The sequence below is a fragment of the Lipotes vexillifer genome, unplaced genomic scaffold (assembly GCF_000442215.2).
Source record: "Lipotes vexillifer unplaced genomic scaffold, Lipotes_vexillifer_v1.1 scaffold666, whole genome shotgun sequence".
Classification (NCBI taxonomy): Eukaryota; Metazoa; Chordata; class Mammalia; order Artiodactyla; family Lipotidae; genus Lipotes; species Lipotes vexillifer.
The window spans coordinates 143,924-170,185 of record NW_006787408.1 but is presented as its reverse complement, the minus strand read 5'-3'; the positions used below and the strand labels follow the sequence as shown (position 1 = coordinate 170,185).

Below are 26,262 nucleotides of genomic sequence, written 5' to 3'. Positions count from 1 at the left end.
CCTGGACCGGGGCACGAACCCGTGTCCCCTGCATCGGCAGGCAGACTCTCAACCACTGCGCCACCAGGGAAGCCCAAATTATGAGTTTTAAATGAGATACATACATGTAAAACATAACTTATGTGTGTCTGAAACATTATAAGTGCTTAATACTTGTTATTATGGTGAGGTAAGCTGCTGATCAGCAACTTTGAAGAAAGAAACACAAGGAAATGAAGCAGATGGTTCATAGGAAATAAAAGGCATTCACTTCAGATAAAATCTTTGGGGACAAAATTCTCCCAACACGTAGGTGCATTTTGGAGACATAGAAGACTACAGCTGCACATAAGAAGGGAAGTAATGGAGGTCAATGGAGAAAGGATGGTAGCAAGTGAGGCTGATATATCCATCATTGAATCAGCATTGCCTATAAACTCACAAACTGATGTGGGACAAATTGTAATGCATCGCAATGATTTGGGTTCTGGAACTTTAGAATCCCTCTGCATGTTAGTTGGGAAGCCCTATTGATATGGACAATAACGGCAGCTAACATTTTGCCAGGTGTTTTCTGTGGACTAGGCACAGTACTAGCATTTTAAAGTATAATGATTTGGGTAACTGGGATACGTTGTTGAAGGAGGGAGCCTGGTAACCAGGAAGGTGAAGGTTATCTGCCTGGGCCCTAATCACCAGCACTGATTCAGGAGTGATTCAGTTGATTCACCTTGATCTGATTAAGCAGGTGAGTTCTCTTTTCTACCCTTATGCCTCCTGAGGCTTCATACTTGGACGAAGAAAGTGACTTTCCTGGATAGATGAAAATTGTTCTCAAGGTAAAATATACAAAGATTTGAGCTCCTCTTCTGAATCAGCCCAAGAAGACTCACAGATTTCAATGGTGGTGATGGAGGAGGAGACAGTTTTATGCTGCTTCCTGGATGAAACGAACAACAGTGCAAAAGGATAAAGGTGCGTGCAGAGTATATTTGGGGACCTGTGAATAGTTTGGGGTGGAAGCATATAAAGTGCCTGGTGGGGCTAAGGTGGGAGAGCAAACTGGACAGGTAGTTTGAGCTACAGTGAAGGATCTTGCAGTCTGGATTTTACTGTGTTGGCGATGAGAAACCAAATAAGATTTCAAATAGGGGTGTGCCAAGGCTAGACCTAAGTTTCAATGAGATAATTTTTTGCAGCTGTGTCAGGGATGCTTTGGAGTCTAGGAGTCCATACAGAGGCTATTAACAATAGCCCAGAAAGTGAGAGTTTTTATATTTTTTCCTTGTTTTCAAAGTTACATGAGCTTATTGTAGAAAAAAATAGTATACAGAAAAAACTAAGAGGGTATAATAAGCAAATACCAGGAGTAACAACTATTAAGCATTTTGATGTATTTTATTCCAATCTTTTTTCTCAGAGTTGAGATTTTACTGTAAAGTTTGTTAACATTCTGATTTTAACATGTATTTTCCCATATCAATTTTTTAAAAACCCATAATAAACATAGCTTTGACGGCTGCATAAGGTTCCACTATGTAGATTTTTAATAATTTACTTAAGCATTCTCCTAATATGAGTGTTTGAGGTTAAACACCTGAGTTGGGCCAGTCAGAGTCTTTTTCTGGAATTTCTCAAACAAGAATTAGGAGAATCGAGTCATTCCTTCTCTGGAGGAAACTGGCATATTTCCTGCTAAATGAAGTACTCTTGTAGCAATAGAATCCCTTTTTTCCTTTAGGAAAAAGAGAATAGGGGGAAATGTGAGAGGAGATGCGGTCCCTGCATGAACCAGTTAGCAGAAAATCTTCTCCACCTTATTCGTCTTGCTACTCACTTTTGCTTCCTCACTCCCCACATTACCAAAGCCTTTGCTCCCCTGGAATCAGCCCAGAGACTCTGCAGTGAAGTCCAAATTCCATGACAGCTAGGAAGTGGGTGGATGGGTGAAATGTGTTCTCAGCATCTCAGGACAACTTAAAGCCTTTTTCTAGAGAAATATGGTTATCCATAGTGGTTAATTCTTCAGGATTATACTTCAGTACAATTATGGGTTACAAGTGTTGTTACAGGAACCTGACTGCCATGTATTTCTTTCCTACGGAAAAAATGTCCAAACAACCACTGATAAACACATTTTTCAAGCAAATACTTTATAAGTTGTGACTAACTTTTCTTGTAAATTGAGAGTTAAATTCATTTCTAAGCTATGGCAGTATTTGACTTTAAGGACACACACAGAAATCTAGAGCATTTAAAATAAAATTTTAGACACAGTCCAATCAACTTACCTATAAGGAGCTTATTATGAAATCATGGGAGAACCCCATGACTTATACATATTGTATATGTGTCAATATGCGTACATACATATGAAACTTACAATTTGCCAAAACAGCTTCCTTTTATGTGGATAAAACAAAGCAACACAGAAGACAAAGCATGAGTACAAGAGAAGGAGGTAATAACTACCATTTTCACTAGTAGTACACCTCAGCTTTGACAATGAAAACATTAGGTATTTCTTGAAGATTATTCAAAAGATAATGCTTGAAATGGGTTTTGTAAATCATTTATTATGATTGAAAGGGAAGAAAATGATAGGAGACAAATATTACAATTAAACATGTAACATTATTCTCTTGTAACCAATCATAATAACATACTTTGAATTTTTTAAATGGCTATATAAAAGTAATTTCCCAGAAAATAAAATTTTCACATCATCAGTTACAGAAAATTGATTTCTTTCCATCAAAATATTTTATCTCTGCTCTATCAAAAATAAATGCCAAGTCTAGGGTACTACCATTTAAGCTAAGCCTTCACTACTTGTTTAAATTAGATTTTGGGGGGGCTTGCCAGATGGTGAACTAACTATTGCCTGAGAATAAAGTCCTCACACATACATAACAGCTCTGCCAAGCCTGTGGTTCACCGACTAATGATTATTAAATGGTTTTCTGGGAACTCAGAAACTACTGTATCCCAGCCAAAAGGCCCCTGAGAGTCATCTTAAACTGGTAACCAATTTATTCTCAGAAATTAATTTGCTTACCCAGTGAGTGGTTGTGGTTCAAAAGATTTAGGAGAAATAGCAAATGGCAATCTATTTCTATGGGTTTTTTTTTACCTTTGTCATTACCAATAAAGCAAAATCTTACTTGATCAGTATACTTCTTGGCTCTGTCCTTTCGAAGGATGCTAACATGGGATGGAACATTTTTTAAAAGGCTTATTGTGAGAACAGTACATTGCCATAGGGAGAAAGCAGCAAAAAAGAAAACATGAAGGCTCTGCCAACAAATTAATTCAGCAGCTAACTTTCTTTTTTCCAATTGGTTAAAAAAATACCATACACAGAGTGATAAATATATGTATGTCCAAAATATAAATATAAAATATTCTACACATAAATAAAATTAAGTATACTCATGATTACTATTTCAATTAAACATTTTTGCAATATAATTTTCATGTCTTATCACAGTTTCATTTCTATCATGAATAATAAGTACTTTATTTTGACACAAACCGGAATGTACTGACCACTTACGTAACCTAGTAAAGTAATACGTTTCTAGGCTCTTTCACCTAAAAATTTACCTCCTTTGACAGAAGAGTTACTTTCTCTTTTCTTTTAAAAAATATTTTTGGGAATTTATTTTCAAACTATAATTTAAAAGGCCTGTATGAGGCAAAGCTTTAAGAATGGTCTTTGTTTTCATAGATATTATTATTTAACAAAGCAAGGTCAAGATGACCCAGCACCAATGCAATGAAATGTGGGCAATATTCCAGTGAACTTGGGTTACGCTGACAGCCAAAGAATGTCAGGAATCACTGTCTCATTTTAAGTTTTACACTCCAGTGATCTGAAAAGGTGACAGGGTACACTTTCTAAAACCACATAGGAGGTTCTGGTTACCTAGCTCCTGTTTTCTCACACAATGATTCATAGGGCCAGAAGACTTACTGCACTTGCTCTAAAATTTACCCTTTAACACCGCCCTGCAGCTGTTTCTTAAACTGTATACTCTACTTCTTTCTAAACACCATATCATTAATTAAAAGCACATTTAATTACAGTACTTAATATTTTGGCAATGAGCGTTTCCAAATAATCAACTGGTTTGCCAAATGAGTGTTTGGAAAAACTCCCTTGAATCTCACTTTCTAAAGATTGTTAGAATATGTTTTTAAAAAAGAGAAAAAAGCCTTGATGTGTCTGATGGCAAAGGAGAAGGTGATGGAAAAAAATGGCAAATTCTAACCCAGTTAAGCTAAGAGAAAATCAGCACATGGGAAAATCTGTGTTTAGGTCTCATTACTAGCATTCATTTGAATATTTATGAATCAAATGAAAGAGAGTAACCCTCATTATTTTTAAAGAATAGACTACTACTGTGTGTGTGCCATGCTGCCAGGATGTAAATGAACTTATTTGGAGACGATGCAGCCATTGGTTAGAGGACAGGGAGTGAATGTTCAGGCCCCTGAGCTTTCAGAGTAAAGTGGGGCCTTTGGTTGGTCTGCTTGACAGAAGGGGCTGGCTTCCCATCACCCTGGCTTGAGGACCCTGTGTCCGAGCTGAGAGCAGCGCTGGAGCAGAGAGGTGGTGAACCGCCTTCTGCTGATAGAAGTTGTTTATGTAGCTGGCGATCAAAAGAGTGATTTCAAGAATCTAAAACAAGAAAAATGGAACTGTTATTCTCCTGAGAAGTTCTCATCACTTCCAAAAGGGAGAGAAGGGTTAGCCATGGGTGGTCTCCATCTGCAAGTGCCCAGGCTACCAGATTTCCCTTTTAACCAGATCAAGCAGTGCAGTACAGTTGATCCTTGAACAACACAGGGGTTAGGGGCCCCAACACTCTAAGCAGTCAAAAATCCATGCATAACTTTACAGTGCCCCTCTGTAGCCACGGTTCCTCTGTGTCCGCAGTTCTACATCCATGGATTCAACCAACCATGGATTGTGTAGTAATGTAGTATTTACTACTGAAAAGAAATCCATGCGTAAGTGGACCCGTGCAGTTCATACCCATGTTGTTCAAGAGTCAACTGTACTTCCATGTTCAGCACCATCAAGGCACTGACCTATTTTCCCATTACTTAAACCAGCAGAAAGTGATACTTTAAAAAAAAAAATCAAATTTAGTGGCAACATTAGAAAATCTGACAGTAGTACAATTCTACCAGTTATCCTAAAGCCACATCTGTGAATACATGAATAAGAAATTCAGTGCATTATATCAACTCTTTAAACTAAAGCACTGAGTCTACCATGATCTTCTACACTTACAGACTTCACTCAAGTACAGATTTAATTAAGAAACATATATGTCATTTGTTAAAGTTTCAAATTCTAAAAAAGTCTCTTTTAGTTGAGAATTTTAAGACAAAGTCTTGGAAAAAATAATTTCTCATTCTTTTTCCTAAAATCAGAGTTACATGTTAGAATGCAGCCCTTTTATTTATTGCTTTTACTGAGGGACATTAAAACTACATAGTTGGCTAAAAATAGTAAAGAAACAAGTATGCCTTAATTTTAAAACCTCACTCTTCTCAATAATGAGTCTATAAAGTGAATTACTCCAAGTAAATAAGGTAATGTGTATGAAGTACCTGACAATAACAACTTATGCCAGGACCACTTATTTTGAACTTTCTGTGTACCAGGCACCGGGCTATAAATACTTCACAATTCCTTAATTTTATTCTTAATCCAGAAAAAAAAAAGGTAGCATCATAGCATCATACCATTTTTTAGATGAAGAAACCAAGGTTTAGAAAGATAACGTAAGCCAGAATTTGGACCTATGGTTGTTTGATTGTAAGTAGAGTCTGTTTTCCCGTGAGGAACTTATTCTTTGTACAATATATGTTGTAGTATGAAAAAAACTAGCATAAAGAAAGTTAGCATAAAGCCTTCTACTCACCTTGGGTTTTGCCATGGCAAAAAGTAATTTCTCTGTTGGTTTGTCCTTTGAATGTGCATTGTTAATGACTATCATAAAATCATCTTGATAACCTCCAAAGGTCATTAGACTCTTGTACACATAGCTGATTATTAACCTCTTCAAAGAGAAATAAAAGTAAGCATGTTATACAATCTTTATTTTCAAAGAAAGATGAGAGATGATTAATAACATGTATCTCCATTAAAATGATGATGTGGTCAACCACTGCAGATGGAAAATATGTTTTAAAAATTCCATAAAGTTCCAAAAAGCATAACTTGAACTTGCCGTGCACCAGCAACTATTTACATAGCATTTACACTGTATTTGTCCTTAAGATTTCTATCTGTCTGTCTATCTATCTATCTATCTATCTATCTATCTATCTATCTATCTGGTTGAACCATATGAAACTGATGCTTTTTAAGGTAAAAAAAGGTCAAATATTGGCAAGTCCACATAGTTCACCCTGATATATAAACTCTGACGTGTGTAAACATAAACAGTATCATGCATACTACTTTTTTTTAACATTCTGCTTCTTTTAACATGTTATGAACATCCTTCCATGACAACAAATGTACTTGTATAACATTTTAAATGATTTTATAGACATTTATTTGGGTTTTATAGACACATAGACATTATTTAACGAATCTCCTATTGAAGAATATTTAAGTTTTTTTATTTGTTACTATCTTAAACAATACTCCAATGAATATTTGGGGACATATTTCATGATACACATAGCCTAATTATTTCTTTGGTTATAAACCTCAACAGCTGAAATTGCTATCTCAAAAAAGTAAGTCTTTGCAAACTCAAAAAGGTTATACCCATTTACATTCCCAGCATTACAGCCTTGCTAACAGGATATCATCATTCTTTTGAAGCTCTGCCAATCTGATTGGTGAAAAGTAGAATCTCACTGTATTAAACTGAATTTATTTGATTGATGGTGAGATTAACATTTAAAACTACATTTACTGAACATTAGTATTTCTTCCGTGAATTGCCTCAGCCCATTTGTCTATTGGTGTGTTCATCATTTCCTTACTGTTTGAAAAAACATCCACATTCATAAAGGATACCAACCCTTCATCATACATGCAGCAAATATTTTTTCCCAATGTGTTACTAAAACAATTTAAATAATATAAGTCAAAGATGTACAGCCTAAAAGGAAAGGAATCTGCGTATCTAATGATTAGCTTGCAAGATTCTGAGCAGACCATCCCAGCAGTGAGCACCTCTAGTGCTGCAGGCTGGCAATGTCTACTTCCTGACCTGCATGTCCATCTCCCGGGATCTAGGAACTGGTTTACTTAGCTAAGGTAACTCAATACTTGTGTACTATTTCTGTTGACTTTAAGTCACTGACTTTATAATCTATCTTCAGATTATCTATTCAAGAACTAAAAGGCATTCAGGAAACATAAACGCCTTCAAAAAAGTTTTTCAGCAATTATAAGGAGAAACAGTTACTATAACACTAGAGGATAACCTCGTTTCCAAGAAATTCTCAGTGATCCTGACTATAGCCACAAGTAGGAGAGCCCACTACACCTACCAGGTGAATTTAGCAATCCTTGCCTACCAGGTTTAAAAAAAAAAAAAAAAAAGAACAAAAATTTTAAAAGTACTCTGATACATATAAAATATGATAGAAAATAAAATGAATTTCAGATAAATAAATGAGTAAATAGAAATCACAGTTTGACTTTATATTTAATCATGTAAACAGCTCTAAGATACTGTCTATGTACAAATGAACTGGTAATTGATATTATGGGATAGTATAGAAATTGTTATAGAAGGCTTCGTGAAACTGAACTTAAAACTTTGGTAACTAAAGTTTCCACCTTAATGTTATCTTCAACAGTTTCATTTTACACAGGAAGCAATCTTCTGAACACAATAAATGAACAGTCATTTTACAAATACAACCATGATTGCAATTTAGTCATGGTATCTTAATATTCTTCTCATACACAATATATAACCTGTCTAATCTTGATTTAAAAGATTAAATTGTAACTATAGTTATATTTGTAAAATGACTATTCATTATATAGTATTAGGCAGAGTGTTTTCTGTGTATGAGAAAAGTCAGATTAAGATATCATTACCTTCTGTTTACAGTACACTGAGCAATGGAAATAGTCGACTCAATGCAGAACTTAAGGATTTAATCTTACCATGGAGTTGTATTCTAAGATGCTTAAACCATCCTCATGTATAGCCAGCCACATGAAAGTACTTCCAAGTGATGATGGGGTTATGGGCTATGAAGAGGTGAAAATACACTACATAATAAATGCTAAGCAAAATTACAGAAATATTTTTCAGTGTAAATGCAATGCAGCATTTGCAATAACACAACAACATCTTGTTATTAAAAATCTCACCTGGGGAGCAGGCAGTGTGGTATAATGGAAAGAGGAGTGAACTAGCAGACCTGGCTTTGAGACCCAGATCTGCCATTTATTAACATGTGCATTTGGACAGGCCTCTTAAGCTAACCCCCAGCAGGTTTCATCTCTCCTTCTTCAGTGTTCCGGCATCACTCTGTTCATGTCACCCTTAACCATATTCTCCACACAGTAGTTGTTTCCAGGCCTATTGCAATACTGGTTGTGAGTTCCTGGAAGTGTGAGTACAACCTATCTGAAACCATGGGCTTATGTATCCCTAGAGCTTAGCTCAATGTTTGGCAAACAGAAGTCATAAATACTAAATGAATGAGCAAAATGAGTGACAGAGTAAATGAGTGAATGGATGAATGAATAAAGAGAAGAAAGCAGAGTTGAGCTGTTGTCTTCAGTCTAATGATTAAGCCTACTGAGTGTAAGAAATGCTTTACGGTACGGGGAAGTGGAACGGAAGGGAAAAGACAGAGACGCTAATGGCTTTCCTTCCCTTTCCTTAGTGTCCCTTCATGGTTTTCTTTAAATTGTTAGAAATTTCCTTATTTCCTTTTAAAAAGCCAAATGTACTAAACCTGGGGTTACTCAGGTTATCACTTTATATTTTACTGAACTGAATAGCCCCCCATTCTTTCTTACTTTTGCAAGAAACAATTTGGCACCAAAGAATGGCCACTTCCTGGCTACTGTCAAATAGATTCGCACACAATCAGCAGCACTGTGTCCCCGGAGGGCCATCCATCTGGTTGACAGTCGCTGGCAAAGCTGCCTAAAAAGAGAAAAGAACAAAAACAAAAACACAGAAGAAAAACACATAAACAGTGTATCATCCTCCCAAGATAAAGCTCTCCTTGAGCCGATCCTGAGCACCCCCGGGAGACATCCTCACAACCTAGGTGAAGCTGTTGTTTTGTGAGTCCCATCTCACCACTGTCTACCCCTTGTCCTTTTTGTAGCATTCCTTCCACCAAATTCTCCTACGGTTAGTGCTCTCAGTATGTATGACCTAAGTTCCCCGCTCCCCACCCCCTTTAGGTAAAATTTTAAAATCTGATAAGCTAACATCAAACCACATAAATTAGTTTAAAAGGGAATAACTTTCATTTTTAAAGAAAAGTACAAGAAGTCATGACTGAAGAAGAATCCCCAACAGTGGAATTTTAGGTGCTACCACTCCTGGTTTGGAGAGACGCTAGCTGCAGGGGAAACCTCTCAAACAGAAGTACGAAGGCAACCACTTATATTCTACACAGACAACAAACTGATCTCAAATGTTTCTGATTTGGAAAAATTCATGGTGAATTGGATTTGCCTCTATTTTTGAATCTACAGCTTTTCTTTATATGGTCTCAAAAATCAAAACTTCAAATTAGTTCAGTTTAATTAAAATTTTATACTATAATTAAAACTCTTGTGTAAGAAGATAGTTTATTTTTAGTCCAATTTGTTTATAATGGAATACCCTAAGAGATAAAAATTTTTTGGTAAACACTTAATAAAATTAAACATCTTATTAGCCAATTTTTTCCTTTTCTTTATTAGCACGACTAATTTGGACAAGAATGAATAAGGTCAAATGAAAAGCAGATCTTCTAAATTAAGGTAGATTTTTTTTCTCATTAAAAAAAGTTTCTAGGCACATCTTAAATAAAAAGAACTATAACCTCCTGGTATTCAACAGTATTTAAAAAATCCTGAGAAAATTGTTATGTACAATTTTTTTATCTTTAAAATTTGAACAGAAAAATGTCACTGAAAAACTAGTGTGCATCTGCCTTTTTAAGAGTTACAAATAGTTCTTTACCTTAACTGTTCTTCAGAAGAGTCATCTCTATACCTTTTAGGATAAAATTTCTCTATGAGTTGTTTTATAGTTTGATTTGCTTTGTACTGATTAGTAACATGCCCTGCTGGAGTAGAAAAAGGTCTTTCAAAATCTCCAATCTCCACCTAAGTGGAAACCCAAAAAAGAGAAAATACAGGATATTAAAAAAGAATTTTAAGAAAGAAAATTAGCTTCTTTTTTCTAAACATTCTTTATAACATACAATATATAAATCTATTTGTCATGATTGTGTGATTATGGAATTTACAATCATATGTAAATACTATTATTTAAATTTAAATTTCATTTGAAGTCTAATTATGAAAAAAATCTATAATTTAAACATTCCAGTTTCATTTCTACATTAATCACTCTAGGTTAATATCTGGTAGTATTTGCTAAAGGCCACTTACTCTACCATTCCTGTAACAGCACCAGATAATTTTTCATTTTTAAGGTACCATTTTGGTTGATAATAGTAAGGCAAAATAGAAGTTAGAAGTGAAAAATTAAAAACTTATAAAGCTATGAAAAATCTTTAAATAGTATTACTTGGACTTTTTCAGGATCTCTACCGAACATCATGGGAGCAAGTACTATTTTCTCATTACTTTCTTCCTAGATTTTCTCCATAAATGTTACTGTATTCATCCCCTCAATCTATTATTCTGTCATTTCTGGAAACAAAGCCCTTCATTCCCCCTTTTCCCTGAATGAAACAATGTTCAGTCATTACTTCCATTAACAGGCTACACAGATGCCATCCTCTACCAACCCAGCCAACCACTCACCCATCCATCTCTCCATCTACTCTCCCACCCATTCATTCACCCAAACCTATACTGAGTCCCTGTTATATGCCAGGCACTGTGCTAATTCATATGAGAAAGAAAAAAGCTGAACATAGTTCCTATCCTCAAAGAGTTTACTGTCTAGTAGGGGAGACTGAAGAATAAATAAATACTTGTGATAATCTGTGTTAAATGCTTTGTATAGGGTACCAAAGAGGGCTCAACAAGTGAGATGGGGTGGGGGACATACTGAACATCCACATCCTTACCTAGAGTACTCCCCAGCAAACAGATGGAGGGTTCCATCAAGACTGGGATGGTCTTACAGAAAGCCCTGGGTCTCCATCTCAAAAGGGCCCTCTGCCTTCAAGTAAGCTGTTAGCACAACCAGCCTCTGAGATTCTGACCCCTGTGACCTCCCTTATCTAGTTCTTAATCTGACCAGCTACTGTCTAAATTCCTCAGCTGAGCTTTGCCCTTACAGTCTGTTCTTATGACTTTCTAGTTTCTTTGACCTGGTCCCTTACTTGATGGTTTCTTGGCTTGGCTTTGCTGTTAGTTTTTTCACCCTCATCTCCTATCTAGTCAGGTATCATCTTAATTTCCTCACACCAAATAAAAGTTGTCCATCTGCTCTTCAAATACATGGAAATCCTTCCCCCAGAGCAAGCTTTTCATTGTCCCCACCTATCACCAGGCAGTACTCAGCACAGCTAGCTGTAAACCCTTGGACCAGGATTTAACCTCTAAGGATATGGCAGTTGGACAAACAATAGTTACAAACATAGAGGCCACTTAAGGCAAGCTTGGCTGTTAGGGAACCCTGCAGTGGGATGTTCAAGCTCAGGGTCTCCCTCTCTGGCTCCTGGCATACTGTGTGGCACAGAATGAGCAAAATAAATGTTTGGAGAATCAACTCCAAATGTTTGGAGAATCAACTCAGATAATCCCCAATATGCCTCACATCAACATGACCCCTTACCAGACACCATGTACAGCAATCAGAACATCAGCTGCAAGAATTTCTTGATTAAGACAGAGAATATCAACAAGGACCTATAGATATGCAAATCTACAACAGAAATAACTATTTTCTTCTACAGAAGAAAATAGTTTCTTCTTCATTTATCTTCACAAAAACTACTCTGAGGAAGAGACCAGAGGTATTATTTAATTTTCCTTTTGTAGATGGAGAAATTATACTTTTTAGTTAGTAATATGCTCAGAATTTTCTAGGTGTATGGTTTTACCTTTCTACCCCTTCCGAAAATTCATCTAAAAAATATTAGAAGTGTGTATCTCCAAAGGATATGATAATTTTTCTTGGAGAAGCTTTCCCCAGAAAATTAAAAAGTAAGAAGATGAACTTAAATTTTAGCAAAAATAAGAGTGATTTTAACAGAGCATCTGTGCCTTTAGAGAACCAAAGCCTAGAATGGCATGCGATAGGAAATCATTCCTAATTCTATCACCAAGAAAAAATGTGACCTAGTTCTCATTTCTTCAGCTTTTTATCACTTGCAAAAAGGGAACACTCAGTGTAGCACTAAACGCTTTAAAGTCTGCATGACCATAAAATTGTTATGAAAGTAAACTAAATTATCAACTAGTCATTCATCCAAGAACATTTATGGAGAATGGACTGTGTGTAAGGCACTGTGCTAGATACAAACATGAACAGAGAGAGCCCTTGCCCTCAGGAAGGCCCCAGTCAGTGGTGCAAAGCAGAAACAAATAACTAATAATAAACCACTGGGGTCAGGACAGTAATAGATATGTGCAGGGCATTACAGAAACCCTAAGAGGAACATTTAACCCAACCAGGCAGAATTCAAGAAGGTTTTTCTGGAATGAGTGACCCCTAAGATGAAAACTAAAGGATAAGCTGAAGTTCACAGGTAGAGGCATGGGAGTAGAGGTGTTCCAAGCACAGGAGACAAGTAAAGTTTAATAGCTAAGAATAAGTGAATCATATACAACTCAGGACCATAAAGTTCAAGGGAGAGAGTATTAAAAGATAAGGCTGGAGAGGCAGGCAGAGTTTAGATCATGACAGTCCCTCCATGTAAAGAGAATGACACAGCTAGATTCACATTTTTGCTGTATCTCCATTCCAGTTACTGTATATTACTGCTGCCTGACAAACCACCACGGCAGTTTCTAGGCCCAGACCTTAGAAAATGGCAGCTTCCACATCTTGTCTCTTCTGGGACAGCTCTTGCAACCCCACCACCATTCTGTGAGGAAGCACAAACAACCACTTTAAGAGGCCACGAGTAGGTCTTCCGGCTGACATTCCCCAGCAGAAGTTCCAAGTAAGAGCTGGCATCAGCCACAAGACGTGTGAGTGAATGAGCCTTCAGATGATTCCAGCCCTCAGCTGTAGAGTCACAACCAGTCTACAAGCTATGCCAGCTGATGCCATATGAAGCAGAGACAAGCTGCCCCTATACCTCTGCCCAAATTGTCCTTTTGAGCCGAGTCTTGGAGTCATTTGCCATGCAGCAATAGGTAATTGGAACAATCTCTCTAGATTATGCATGGAGGATAGAAGTGTGTGTGGGATCAGACCAGAGAAAAACACATTAGTTAGAATCCTGATGCAAGAGAGCAGGCAGGATGTGATGATGGTCTGAACCATAGCAATGGTGGTCAGCATGGAGAGGAGGGAACAGTTAAAATGCGCAGGGCACATTTTAACTGGGGGAAAGGGAGAGAGGGAGGGCAGAGTCAGTGATGATTCCTGGATTTGAAGCTTGCTTGGAGGACTGAATGGAGGCAGTGAATATGCAAAATGTGAAGGAAAAGAAGGGAAGATGATTAGTTCCCGATATGTCGAATTTAAGGAGCCCATGAAAGAAATATGAGCTGGAGAGAAAAGATTTGGGAATCATCAGCACAGGTGGTAGATAAAATTAAGAGAATGAGTAAGATGTCCTGGTATGGTATGTAGAGTGAGAAGACTGAAAACACTGGGGAATCTAAGCCAACGACACATCATTTTCCCTTAATTAACTTGTGCAAAGACCCAGATGGGGTAGAGACTGTGGGTTGTCTCTTATGACCATTCTCTCCTTCTTTCTGAATAATAAAAACCCTGAATTTAGCTGGGCTCACTGCTGCCCAGCTAAGACCACATTCTCCAGTCTCTCTTGTAGGTTGGCAAGGTCGTGTGACTTAAGTTTTGACAGAGAAACATAAATAGAAGCATTCTGTGTAACTGCTGGGAAGTTTCTCAAAAGCAGGAGGGCATGCCCTTCTTCACTCCTTCCTCCATTATGATGCCTGGAACACTGATGTAATGGCTGGAGCTCTGGCAGACCTCCAGGACCGTGAAGATGACAGCAGAATGGAGGGCAGGATAAAGCCCATGCCCCTAATGCCTGTAGAGGCGCCAGCATGCCTATCTCTCGCTGGGGAGGGGCAGATTTCCCCCCCACCCCACCCCTCTAGGGTTCTCTTAGCTGGTCTAATAATGAAACTGACACAAAACAGATTAACAGGAGAAAAAAAAACAATTGAACGCACAGAGGTCTCATAGAAATGGGACCCCTGAAATGACCAAAGCAGGCTGTTTATACATCATTTTTAGACAAAGAAACAATTATTTATGAAGATTTAACAAAACAAAGGGGTTTGTGCTTGGGATAGCAGATTAGTGAAAAAGCAACAAAGTTTGTTTATACAGCTTTCTTAGCCTTGAATTCCCTAACTCTGTTGACAAGGATGCTTTTTATCCTCCTGATAGAGGGAGGATACTTTCACATGGGAAGATTTATTTCCTGCTTTTAAGGGAAAAGAGGGAGGTCAGAGTGTTTTTTAAATATATATCATTTTTTTTCACCAGCTGTTTCTCAAGTAACTTTAATTAAAAATAATCAATATGCCACTGAGGCATATTTGGGGGCACACTGCCCTGGGCCCCAACACTCCATATGAGAGACAAATAACACTTCCATTTTAACTGTCATTATTAATTTGCATGCATGTGTGGTTTACAGCCAACTGAACTTAATTGATACAACAGGTAAATAAAAGAAAGTGCTTTAGCACTTTTTATTTGTTTTTATTTGTTTTTGTTTTTTTTTGCGGTACGCGGGCCTCTCACCGTTGTGGTCTCTCCCGTTGCAGAGCACAGGCTCCGGACGCGCAGGTTCAGCGGCCATGGCTCACGGGCCCAGCCACTCTGCGGCATGTGGGATCTTCCCAGACCGGGGCACGAACCCGCGTCCCCTGCATTGGCAGCCGGACTCTCAACCACTGCGCCACCAGGGAAGCCAAAGCTCCTGCTTTAGCTTTTTAGAAGACTGATCCTATTTGACTACTGAACGATTTTAGCATGGCAACCGTAACCCCACAGCTCGACACTCAAACTCCTTTATTAAATGCAAAGCCTAGTGGGATATTTTCAAGAGATTAAGAAACTAGGTTCCTTTTATGGAATAAGGTCTCATTCTACATCACCGCAATTGTCAGCAATGGGAGTCAGGCTGCAATTATAATGCCTGTAATGTTTAAGGTGTTAATCACAGCAAATTGAATTTAAAGAATTACGAAAGGTATATTGTTTTACTACATTTAATTCAGTGGAGAAATTAGTATTTCATCATTACAAAACATCGCTCTATATAACATGGAAGTTACCTGAGCTAAAAGAGCTGCCATTTCTAACGCCAGGTCCCTGTTCAGAGGAAAAAGTCCATTTACTATTTGATCATTTGTCTGATACATTAAGAGCAGCTTTTCTCTATCAGTCTCTCCATGAGCTTGCATTGAGAAATACAGTCTGTAAAAAAAGAGGAAATTTTTCATTAAATGATCTGCTTACAAAGGAAAAAAGTAAAGAGAAATCCAGAGGACTGATATGGGGTTGCTCTAACAATAGTTCTCTCAATGATACAAACTTAGACCATTACTATCGGTTAATGACCTCTATTTCTATTCTTTATAACGTTTATCAGCAAACTGAGGAAAAACTGCTTTGAAGTTGAGGCTGATGGATGCTTCTATGCTACCTTTATGCCCTGAAATACCTTAATACCTTAGATGTTACTGAGGAAGGACCTCAGACACCAGTGGGCTGTATAAACCCAGTTTTCAAAACACCCATGATCTTTCCTAAACACCTTGGACACACCAGGGAATAGAAAAGGAAGGTTTCAATTCAAAATCAACATCAAATGGTCAAGTGGGGCAGTTTTCTCTGGGAATCTAAAAGATAATATTTGCACATTTAAGTGTTTTGACTTTTTTATGCCACATTCTGATACACAGCCTTAGGATCTCAAAAATAGTTTACATGTTACCATTATTATCTGTTGAAACATGACATGACTTTTGTTCGCCTAGGTTTTCCTCAATTCAGTGACCCTCTGTGTTTAATCACTGTGCTGTTTCTTGGTATGTGAGGTTTCTGGGGCTCTGATTCCAGGCTGCAGAGCAGGCACAGAGCACTGTAAACCCTGTAAATGCTGTGACAGTGGGGTGGGTAAGCAGCACCGTGACATACCTTAATATTGTCATGACAACACAGTGGCAGGAAAACAGAGATTTAGATCTGGCATTTGTTAAGTGTGTGCTCAATTAGCTATAACTGGATTTCCAGCCTTTTTTCCGCTATCCACTTGATGATAGGGAGAGGACACCCTATCATCAGTTACGGAATCTTTCGTGGTAATTACCTCAAATAGCAAGGAATGAGAGGGCAGCAGGTCAGAATCTTGGGTGAAGCACGGGGGTGTACTTTGAAAAGCTCTTCCTCCCCATCGTTCTGATTATTCTTTCCGTTCACGCCAGCTTAAGAATCACTGGCCTGGGCCATCATTCAGAGTGGTTTCTTTTTCTTTTTTTTTTTTTTTTTGTGCGGTACGCGGGCCTCTCACTGCTGTGGCCTCTCCCGCTGCAGAGCACAGGCTCCAGACGCGCAGGCTCAGCGGCCATGGCTCACGAGCCCAGCCGCTCCACGGCACGCGGGATCTTCCCAGACCGGGGCACGAACCCGTGTCCCCTGCATCGGCAGGCGGACTCTCAACCACTGTGCCACCAGAGAAGCCCCAGCATGGTTTCTTGATAAAATAATTATCTGTGACTGCATGATGGTAAATTGTTAACTGGTAGGAGAATATGGCTGGGCAATAGAAATAGATTCTAAATTCAAAATGGTGTTAGCAAAGGGATATAAAATAAAGAGAATAAAGTTTAAGATGAAAGCCCTCCCTTTCTGGCATGTGAATGTCCTTGTACTTAGCTTATTTTCTCCACTTGAAGTTAAGAACTATGTCTTATTCATCACTGTAATGCACTAGGGTTTTTTTTTAGCTAAGTGTTAACCACTGGAAGGTTCTTAGTAAAAGTTTGAATTAGTAATACAGCTAGGAGGGAAAAAAGAACCTGTAGTTCAAATGGCTACAGGCAAGAAGAGCTAAAGTGCATTTTCTATCACTTCTGGCATGCCAGTAAGACTGCACCTGGGAAGGGAAAATGAAGCACTATAGGCACAAAAGAGAAAAACAATTCCAGACACACATATAGGAACACAACCTGTAGGAATCATAGGCTCAAGCCCCTAATGGAACAGTTTGGGCTCCAACAGCTATACAGGGATTTGGAGAGAATGTGAAGAGGAACTAAAGAGTCACAAAAATGATCAGGAAGTCAGAAAATCAAATCCACGGATCTTGAGTAGGAAAGGTGCCGGGGTTACATGATCTGAGTCTCTCCCAATATGACCAGCTTCCAGCTGCTCTCCAATCCTAAAGGGGCCTGAAGCAGAGAAAGGGGCTTCTGTCCCAGCAGGGAGGGCACACGTTGGAAGGCCGGGGCATTCCCAAATGCCCACCTCCTCACTTGACATCCAGGAAGCTGAACACTGTGGGATGGAAATCACGTCACTATGTGGACCAGTATCAGCAAACACACTGCTCCAAGTTCAGCAGAGCTCTCGGCACTGCTGGGTAATCCTTTTGCTTGCCTCCAACCGGCTCCATATTTCAGTCCTCAGAGCATTTATTTCCTACTGTTGCCTTTCTCATCATCATGTAAACTTACTGAGGAAGCAGCCTGCCTTCACTCTCCATTTACCTTCCTTCCTTCCTCTGTCCACCATGGTCTGCTAATAACACTATGAAATCTGCAATTGTGACGCCCCTTCCCTGTTCTCCTCTGGCATCTATGGCTACCACAAGTCCTGTGCTCAGAAGTCACCACTGTGAGAAGGCTTCCTCTCTGCTCGCACAACAGCTTGTAAACAGACATGCTATATTTACAATAAGAGCGAATATCGCTGGGGTATCTACTATGTGTTAGGCTCTGATCCAAGTGCTTTACACTTGCCAACATTTAGTCCCTCAGGCAACCCTAAAGGTAGGTACTGTTTTCATCTCCACTTCATGTAGAGGGGACCTGAGGCACAGAGATGGTGAGTGACTTGTTCAAGGTCACAGAGTGAGTGGGGGAGCCAGGATTCTAACCTGGCAGTTTCTCTCCAGAGCCCATGTTCTTCACTATTTTGCTATACTGTCACTGTTACAGCATTAATCACATTGCTAAGAATTCATGTCTGTCTCTCCCTATAAACTATAAGATTTCTAGAGGAAAAGAAAATTCTATTCACCTTTGAATCTCTAGGGCTTCAACAAGGCCTGGCACTGGCAGACACTGGATAGATGTTTACGGCATGAATGGGTAAATGAATGGTGGTGCGAATTGTTACCTATGGAAACTATTTGCCAAAAAAACACTGAAAAATCCCTTCTGTAGCCTTGGGTAAATGAGTTAACTCTCTAAAGCTTCAGTTTCCTCATCTATAAGATGGAGATTAATGATAACACCTACCTAGAGGTGTTGTTAGGATTAAATGAGATGATGCATGTAAACAGCTCAGCATAGGGTCTGGCATGTGGTAAGTGCTCAATAAATATTGGTGGTAGTTATTATTATTACTATTACGATGATGATGAGTCTTCTCTAGAGGTCTTTAGAATCACAAGTCTCTTCATACTAGAATTTTTTTTTTTTTTTCGTGTGAACACAGCTGGAAGAAATGGGATAAACTAGGTGACCTGTTAAGAGGCTTCTTGGCTTAGGATCCAATGGATATAGGTGCTCTTACAGTCAGCTAAAGGTGGCAGAGATGGGAATGTTAAACTATGTTCCAGAAAACAGTAACAAAGAATTATGGAAAATAATCTTTCGTTTCAAAGAGGGGAGAAGGAAGAGTTGTTCTCTGTAGAGAAAGACCCTTGCCAGTTTTGTTTTGTTAAAAACATGCTTTGATTTTGCAATTTCAAATAGACAGTAAGAAACCAAATTAAATAAGTGGCTTAAATATGAATAGAATTTAAATGTTAGTTACCAAATGCTTTTCTATGAGAACAAGTTCAAAACCTATTAATTAGATCCTTAACCCCTAAATCTAAATAATTAAAATTCCATAACTTACTAAATATAAGCAAAAATTCCATGATAAAGAGAGCTGTTGCTTTAGTTTTGCTTATTACAGTGCTGCCTGACAGATGAAGAATCAAGTCCGCAGCTGCATGGTAGGTCACAGCCAGCTCCCCTCCTAACTGTGTCACTGGAAATTAGGGCTCATTGTCTAAGCTATTTTACACATGTGCAAATCACAACCACATTTAGAAACAGTACTTTCTCATAGATGTGGCTATCCAGCCATTTCAGACTTCTGTTAAAAATTTAACATTATGATTGAGTTGCTTTTTCTCTGATGTCAAAGATACTGTCGTAAAGCTTTGTTGTTGTTGTTAACAAGGCATTGTGTTATTCATGACTGTCTTTGTCCTCCCTGGTGGTGTTTGCTAGACTTGGCACAGTATTCTTGTGTCTTTCAGACCACTTTTCTCCATTTCATCCGTTTAATCTTGGTTCCAACTGTGGCCATCACAGTCAAAATCAGTATGTATTCAGCACTCATAAGCTATGCAGTGTTAGGAATAGTCTTAGACATGGACGTAATTCCACTTAGTGCCAACAAGACCAAATGAGAATTCCTGAACCTCTTCTACATAAAGATATATGGCAGGTCAGGTCCAGGAGCTGGCTTCCTTCCACAACAGACACAGGCAGCAACACGGACCTCTGGATCAGTGCTTCTCAAAACTTAGCATGAGTAAGAATCACCTGGAGAGTTGTTAAAACAGACTCCTGGGCCTTATCCCCAGACATTCTGACTTAGTAGGTCTGACATGGGGCCAAATAATTTGCATTTCAACATGTTTCCATGTGATACTGAAGCTGCAGATCCAGGGCCCACACTCTGAGAACCACTGCTCCAGCGATCACAAAACTAAAACAATCATCTGGAAGGTCCACGTCTTCCAGCTGCTGTTCTTGCCAGTCACCAAAGGGCCACAGATGAAGACTGCCATCAGTGGAGACAGGTTCCTCTCGGAGTACGGCCTATTAGATTTCTAGTATCTAAATAATCCTGCTTATCTCTACGAATATGAGATTTTAAAACCTTATATACCAAAGCTTGACAGTTACCTTCTCGTTACCCAGAACTCCTGCGAATCACCTCAGCTCATGAACCCCTGAACAGGGAAGCTCTCATGGCTCAAAACCACCATTTATTCAGATCAAAGGAGTCTGTTCAAACAGTGGTGACCCTTCAATGTCTGAGTGTGTAAGAGGAATCCACAATATGAATGCACAATATTTATTTAACTGTTCCCCTATTGATAAACTTAAGTGCCCCCTACAACACTTATTTTTCACTGTTATAAAGAATACTGGAATATTCTTGCCCACTTATGCAGGTATTTCTGTGGAATAAAGTATCAGAAAAAGAGATCCTGAACTGGGTCAAAGGCTGTAACATTCTTTATGTTATATAGTACCCTTACTTCTCATATCCCAATTTCAGATCTATGAACATATTCCAAAAATAGCCTTCTGAAAGAAGTCAACACTTCACCAATAATTCTACCAGGCTCTTGGTCTGATATTTTAGATTCCTTACTTTATGGGATATGAGTCAAATAAAATAAGAAAATACTTTTTTTTTACTTTTTTTGCTGTTGTTGTACAGTTAATATGACCTGGTCAGTGAACACTCTTTATTAAATACCACCTTCTACTAATACATGGAAGAAAAGAAGATATTAAAAAAAAGAAAGAAAGAAAGAAAGAAAACCTGATTTCTGATCATTTGCCAAAGTCTTTTAAAATTGTATCAGTTGAGAAAGTGAGTGCTCCAGCCCTACCAGCTTTTTCCCAGTTCCTGAAACACTGCACAACCTCCTTATACAGGCTTTGAACATCCTTTTCCATCCATTTCCACTCTCAGCGCCCTTCTGACGTGGGCATAAGCATCATTTCCTTAAAGAAGCCTCCCGAAGTCTCCAGGCTAGGTCAGGATTCTTGTCATGTGCTCTCACAGAACCATGCTCTTTTCTTTCAGAGAACTTAATATGTTATTATATACTCATTAGAGTCATTGTAAAATTAGCAACCGTCTTCCTCACTAGCCTGTAAATTCCAAAAGATCAAGGATTGTGTTTTTTTTGTTTGTTTGTTTGTTTTTTTTGGAGTACACGGGCCTCTCACTGCTGTGGCCTCTCCCGTTGTGGCTCCAGACGCGCAGGCTCAGCGGCCATGGCTCACGGGCCCAGCTGCTCCGTGGCATGTGGGATCTTCCCGGACCAGGGCACGAACCCGTGTCCCCTGCATTGGCAGGCGGACTCTCAACCACTGCGCCACCAGGGAAGCCCCTGTGTTTGTTTTTATTATCATTTTACCCAGAGCATCTAGCTAAGTGCCAGGCTTATAGTTGAAGCTCAATAAATACAGAGGAAGAGAGAATATGAAAGAATAAGAATGAATGGATATGAATATATCACTTCTGAAAGACTTGGGTAAACAAATACTTCTTACTACAGATCTGCAGTAGGGTATTTGAGTATTCAGTCTTATGAAAAAATGTAATAATAGTGTTAAAGGAAATATTGAAAGTGAAAAATTTTATCAACTACCCTGAGAGCAGCTATATTTTCCTATAGTTTTTTTCTAATCTTTGTCCAACTGCATATTTTTATAAAATATAATTATTTATGACTTTAACAAACTAGAATTAGAGAAAAAAATTTATGTGACAGTTTCTTCCTCTTCCTACAGAAACAGTTACCATTTATAAGAAAACATATAGATGAATATAATTTTTAAGGCTATTCAATAGGAAACTAAATTGTAGGTGCATGATTTGAACATAGATGCATACTCCCACTTTGGTACTTGGCGATGGCATTACACACCTGTTTTTATAAGTGAGACGAACAGTTCTCGTACCTTCCCATTTCCCGGGCTGCTGTTCTTTAGAAGCCTGTTCCCATTTAGAGATAATGTCACAAATCTAGAAGGGAAGTGGAAAATGGAGATTCATAATATTTTTCACATTGGGTATTTTTTGAAGACAAACATGTCTATAGACTGAAAATTTTCAATTAATGTGATCAAACCAAATGGACTGATGCTTTCTGTTTTAAGCTTCTGTAGCTCTGAGTTTAGAATTTAATTATAAATCACTCTTTGGTCCTCTTATCCTTTTGGACACACATTAACTTTGGACTATGGCCATGAATTTTTTACTCAAAAAGGAATCTTAATGAAGGACTGCATGAGACTGGAAACAAGAAGATTCCAGGAATTTTTTCATGATTTAGTCACTGAAGAAGCAACTTCCTACCTTCTGAGTTAATAAAGATTGGAATAACTGAAGTTATACCAAAGAAATCTGAAATATAATGTTAAGATTTTTGATTGGGAAAGAACAAAAATTCTTCAGGAACCAAATAAATGTTTGTTTTTTTTTTTTAAACTGGTCATTTGAGAATTATAAATAACAGTTTTCAGAATTATGGGATAAGCAGTTATTCACCAAAGCCCCTAACATTTACTCAGCTCAAGCCAACCAAAAATACTAGCTTATCTTCTTGACTAATTATTAACAGTGCTCAAGGAATGTCTGTCTCAAAAATTTACATTTGGGGCTTCCCTGGTGGCGCAGTGGTTGAGAATCTGCCTGCCAATGCAGGGGACACGGGTTCGAGCCCTGGTCTGGGAATATCCCATGTGCTGTGGAGCAACTAAACCCATGCGCCACAACTGAGCCTGCGCTCTAGAGCCCGCGAGCCACATCTACTGAGCCCACGTGCCACAGCTACTGAGCCTGCACTCTAGAGCCCGCGAGCCACAGCTACTGAGCCTGCGTGTCTGGAGCCTGTGCTCCACAAGAGAGGCCGTGATAGTGAGAGGCCCAAGCACTGCGATGAAGAGTGGCCCCCGCTTGCCACAGCTAGAGAAGCCCTCGCACAGAAACGAAGACCCAACACAACCATAAATAAATAATAAATTAATTAATTAAAATTGCAACCTCTCTTTAAAAAAAAAAAAAAATTTACATTTGGAATTGTTGATCTAAACAGGATATATTTGGAGCTGAGAAGAAAAAGACATTCATTTATCTAGATGTCTCAAAATGCAGCTGAAGAAATAAGGCAGGGGTGGGGTGGAGTGAGGTGGAAATCCTATCTTCTGACCAGTACTCCTAAGGAACTAAGTATGAACTTTAACATAGTCTGCGGAACCCCATGGAGACCCAACAGATCGTTTTGCAAGTGGAGCTGGGCTTCTGGGAGTTAGATGAAAGTACTGATATTTCATATGTTCTAAACTCATGGGTGTGTCCCTTGCTTTGCCCCAATTCTTTAATCTCCAAATCATAGAAATACCTTTACTCCATAACAAGGTACTTATTCCCAAGAGCAATCAAGGACCACATCAGGTAAGAGGGTCCAGACCTGGTTCTAGCCGTTTGATTTGCCATAAATCATTTTTCACTCTGGGCTTCAGTTTCCTCATTTGCAAAATAAGTGGGTTATTTCTCTAAGGTTCCTTGTGGTTCTATATTCTATATTTTTAATTGTTGCCAATGCTAGATGGAAACTTTATTACAGTTATTTTACTATGACCTAGAAAACATTTTTAAAGAATCTTCCAATTCTCTGTCTTTGCTCATGATTTTCCTTATGTCTGGAATCTCTTTATTTCCACAGGTCCATATTCTACCAATCCCTCAAAGACCAGTTGAGCTCTTCCCTAATTTCCAATCTGAACTTAATCTCTCCCTTTGTAGAATGTTCACCTCGCTCTTTATATATTTATCACTTTCAGACTGAAGGTTATCAGTGTATAAGGCTACTCTTTCCTAAGCAAATTAGAAGTTCACTGTGTGCAGGGACAATTTCTCGACCTTCTTTGTATAACCCACAGGGTCTGGACCAGCTCCTGGGACACAATAAACACTTCCATGAATATTGCTGAGTGAATGAGTAAAATGGAAGGCCATTTTATTAGACCTTCCACACCTCCATGCTTTTTACCCTAATATTTAGGGTATTATTACTATTATTAATCCTCTTCCTCTCTTTAACATGGAGTATGTGTGTGTGCAGATCGTATTAAGAATTCTACGGCTTAACAAAGTCCTGCAATATTTTTTTTTATTATGAAAATTAGATTGCTTAAATTTTTGGAAAATTCTTGAGCTAAACTTTTTGCCAATAGCAGAGTAGCTTCTTTGCTGTTTTCTGGGTCTGCCTCCTTAAAAGGAGTTGGTTTTACCTTGATGTTTCCTTGAAGACAATGCTCTAAATCCCTGCCAGAAGGATCATCTGTGAACAATGCAAATCCAGACTGTGCTGGCCTCCTCATCCCTGTATCCTGGTTCAAAGTATTCAAAAATTCTTCCACTGTGGTGGATGCATCAAATCCAACTACCTAAACAGAAATAACAAAGTCGTTCTCTTAATAAAAAGGTACAAACATTTCAAACAGATTTCAGGGGGGAAACAGGGCATTCTTGATGCATGATTAATGATAACATATTTATCTAGGTGTTTTAACTTTTTTTCCAAAGCTCCGCTGGAGAAATTTAATGTCATCTTAGTCATTAGCTTGATGTAAGAATTCAGAAATCTTGGATTCAGCCAACAGACATGAATTCAAAATAGAAAGATCATTTGACAGCTGCAAACATCTTGCAGAGATATTATGCCTGCCCATTAGAAGCAAACCAAGAACTACAGTGCAATATGTAATCTTTAAGCAAAGGAAAAAAAATAAACACATTTAATTTTTGTTTCTTTAATATGCAGTTAAGTATCTGAATTCCGTGATAAAAGGCTTAGAGCTACAAAGACTAATTGCTAGCTTTGGAACATGTTTGCTTGAGTTAGTAAGCAAGCATTTAGATCTGAGTTGGGAGGGCTTGGACAGTTTTCCCAGATAATTCCTGAGATCTGGAGACTTTAAAGAGACTAAACCTGTACACATCCCACACGTTAGTAATTATTTCCTCACCTAGCCGGTACCCAGGTGGGGAAAGGCCTCAACCTTTTTGTTTTTCTCCATCAGAATTATAATGGCAGTGAAACTCCTCCCTTATTTGGTTCAATTATGGATTTTTTTTTTTTTCAATTATGGATTTTTTTAGTGTGAATCCTTTTTAGCAAAACTGTTTCACAACTCAGCTGTCCTGACAGAAGGTCTAATACATTTGCATATTTATCACTGCCAGGAGCTGACAGAAATAGGGAGACAGTCTCACTTCCCAGTTCCACAGAGTGCACTTAGAATTCTAGACTAAGCATGTTTTCATTGGGTAGAAAGTCTAATCTACCTGATATATCCCATTCATGAAGTGTACGGGGATACTGAAGGGCAAAGAATGATGATACGGGTTTCGAAGAAGGGTGGAAAGGATTTCCATTCTTGAGGGTCTTGCTTCTCGATCTCCATTCTGTTGCGTTCTTTCTACACATCGTTGGCAGTAAATGGCATATTTTCCAAATTCTGTCCTATGATACAAAACTTAAGATAAAGCCTAAGAACAAATTTAATTAAGACAACCTTTTATATACATGAAACCATTAAGAAAGCTTTCCTTGGTGTACAATATTACAATGTATTATGCTAATGTTGACAGTAATTTTTCTTTTTTGAGTGATATTAACTGCTGTCACTTTTCTCAAATTCTAGTGTCTTTACTTTTGCCACAGACTAAACCAGACTTCCCCACAAAACAATCTTCATTGTTATTGTATTATTATAGTCACAAAATAAATTTAAAATTACCAGACATTTTATGGTCAATATACAATGATTATATTAACAAATATAAAGAAAATAACTGTATAAAGACTAGTGCAGGATAACTTAAGAAGTGCATGATGAGGAGAGTTCTCTTTTGAAGAACATAGAGGTTA

The 26,262-nt window shown here is 38.3% G+C and overlaps 1 protein-coding gene across 1 annotated transcript in view; it reads right to left on the bottom strand.

Annotated features, from left to right (window-relative positions):
• Positions 1-4,483: 4,483 nt before the first annotated feature.
• The window catches only part of PLEKHH2 (pleckstrin homology, MyTH4 and FERM domain containing H2), a 102,728-nt gene continuing 80,949 nt past the window's right edge, over positions 4,484-26,262 (bottom strand). The window contains exons 21-29 of the mRNA XM_007459949.1: positions 25,677-25,854; positions 24,620-24,775; positions 22,252-22,349; positions 15,626-15,767; positions 10,170-10,315; positions 9,005-9,134; positions 8,138-8,224; positions 5,919-6,056; positions 4,484-4,663 (exon numbers count right to left, since the gene is read on the bottom strand). Of these exons, the coding sequence (XP_007460011.1) occupies positions 4,484-4,663; positions 5,919-6,056; positions 8,138-8,224; positions 9,005-9,134; positions 10,170-10,315; positions 15,626-15,767; positions 22,252-22,349; positions 24,620-24,775; positions 25,677-25,854 (1,255 nt within the window). The remainder of the gene's footprint in view (positions 4,664-5,918; positions 6,057-8,137; positions 8,225-9,004; positions 9,135-10,169; positions 10,316-15,625; positions 15,768-22,251; positions 22,350-24,619; positions 24,776-25,676; positions 25,855-26,262) is intronic.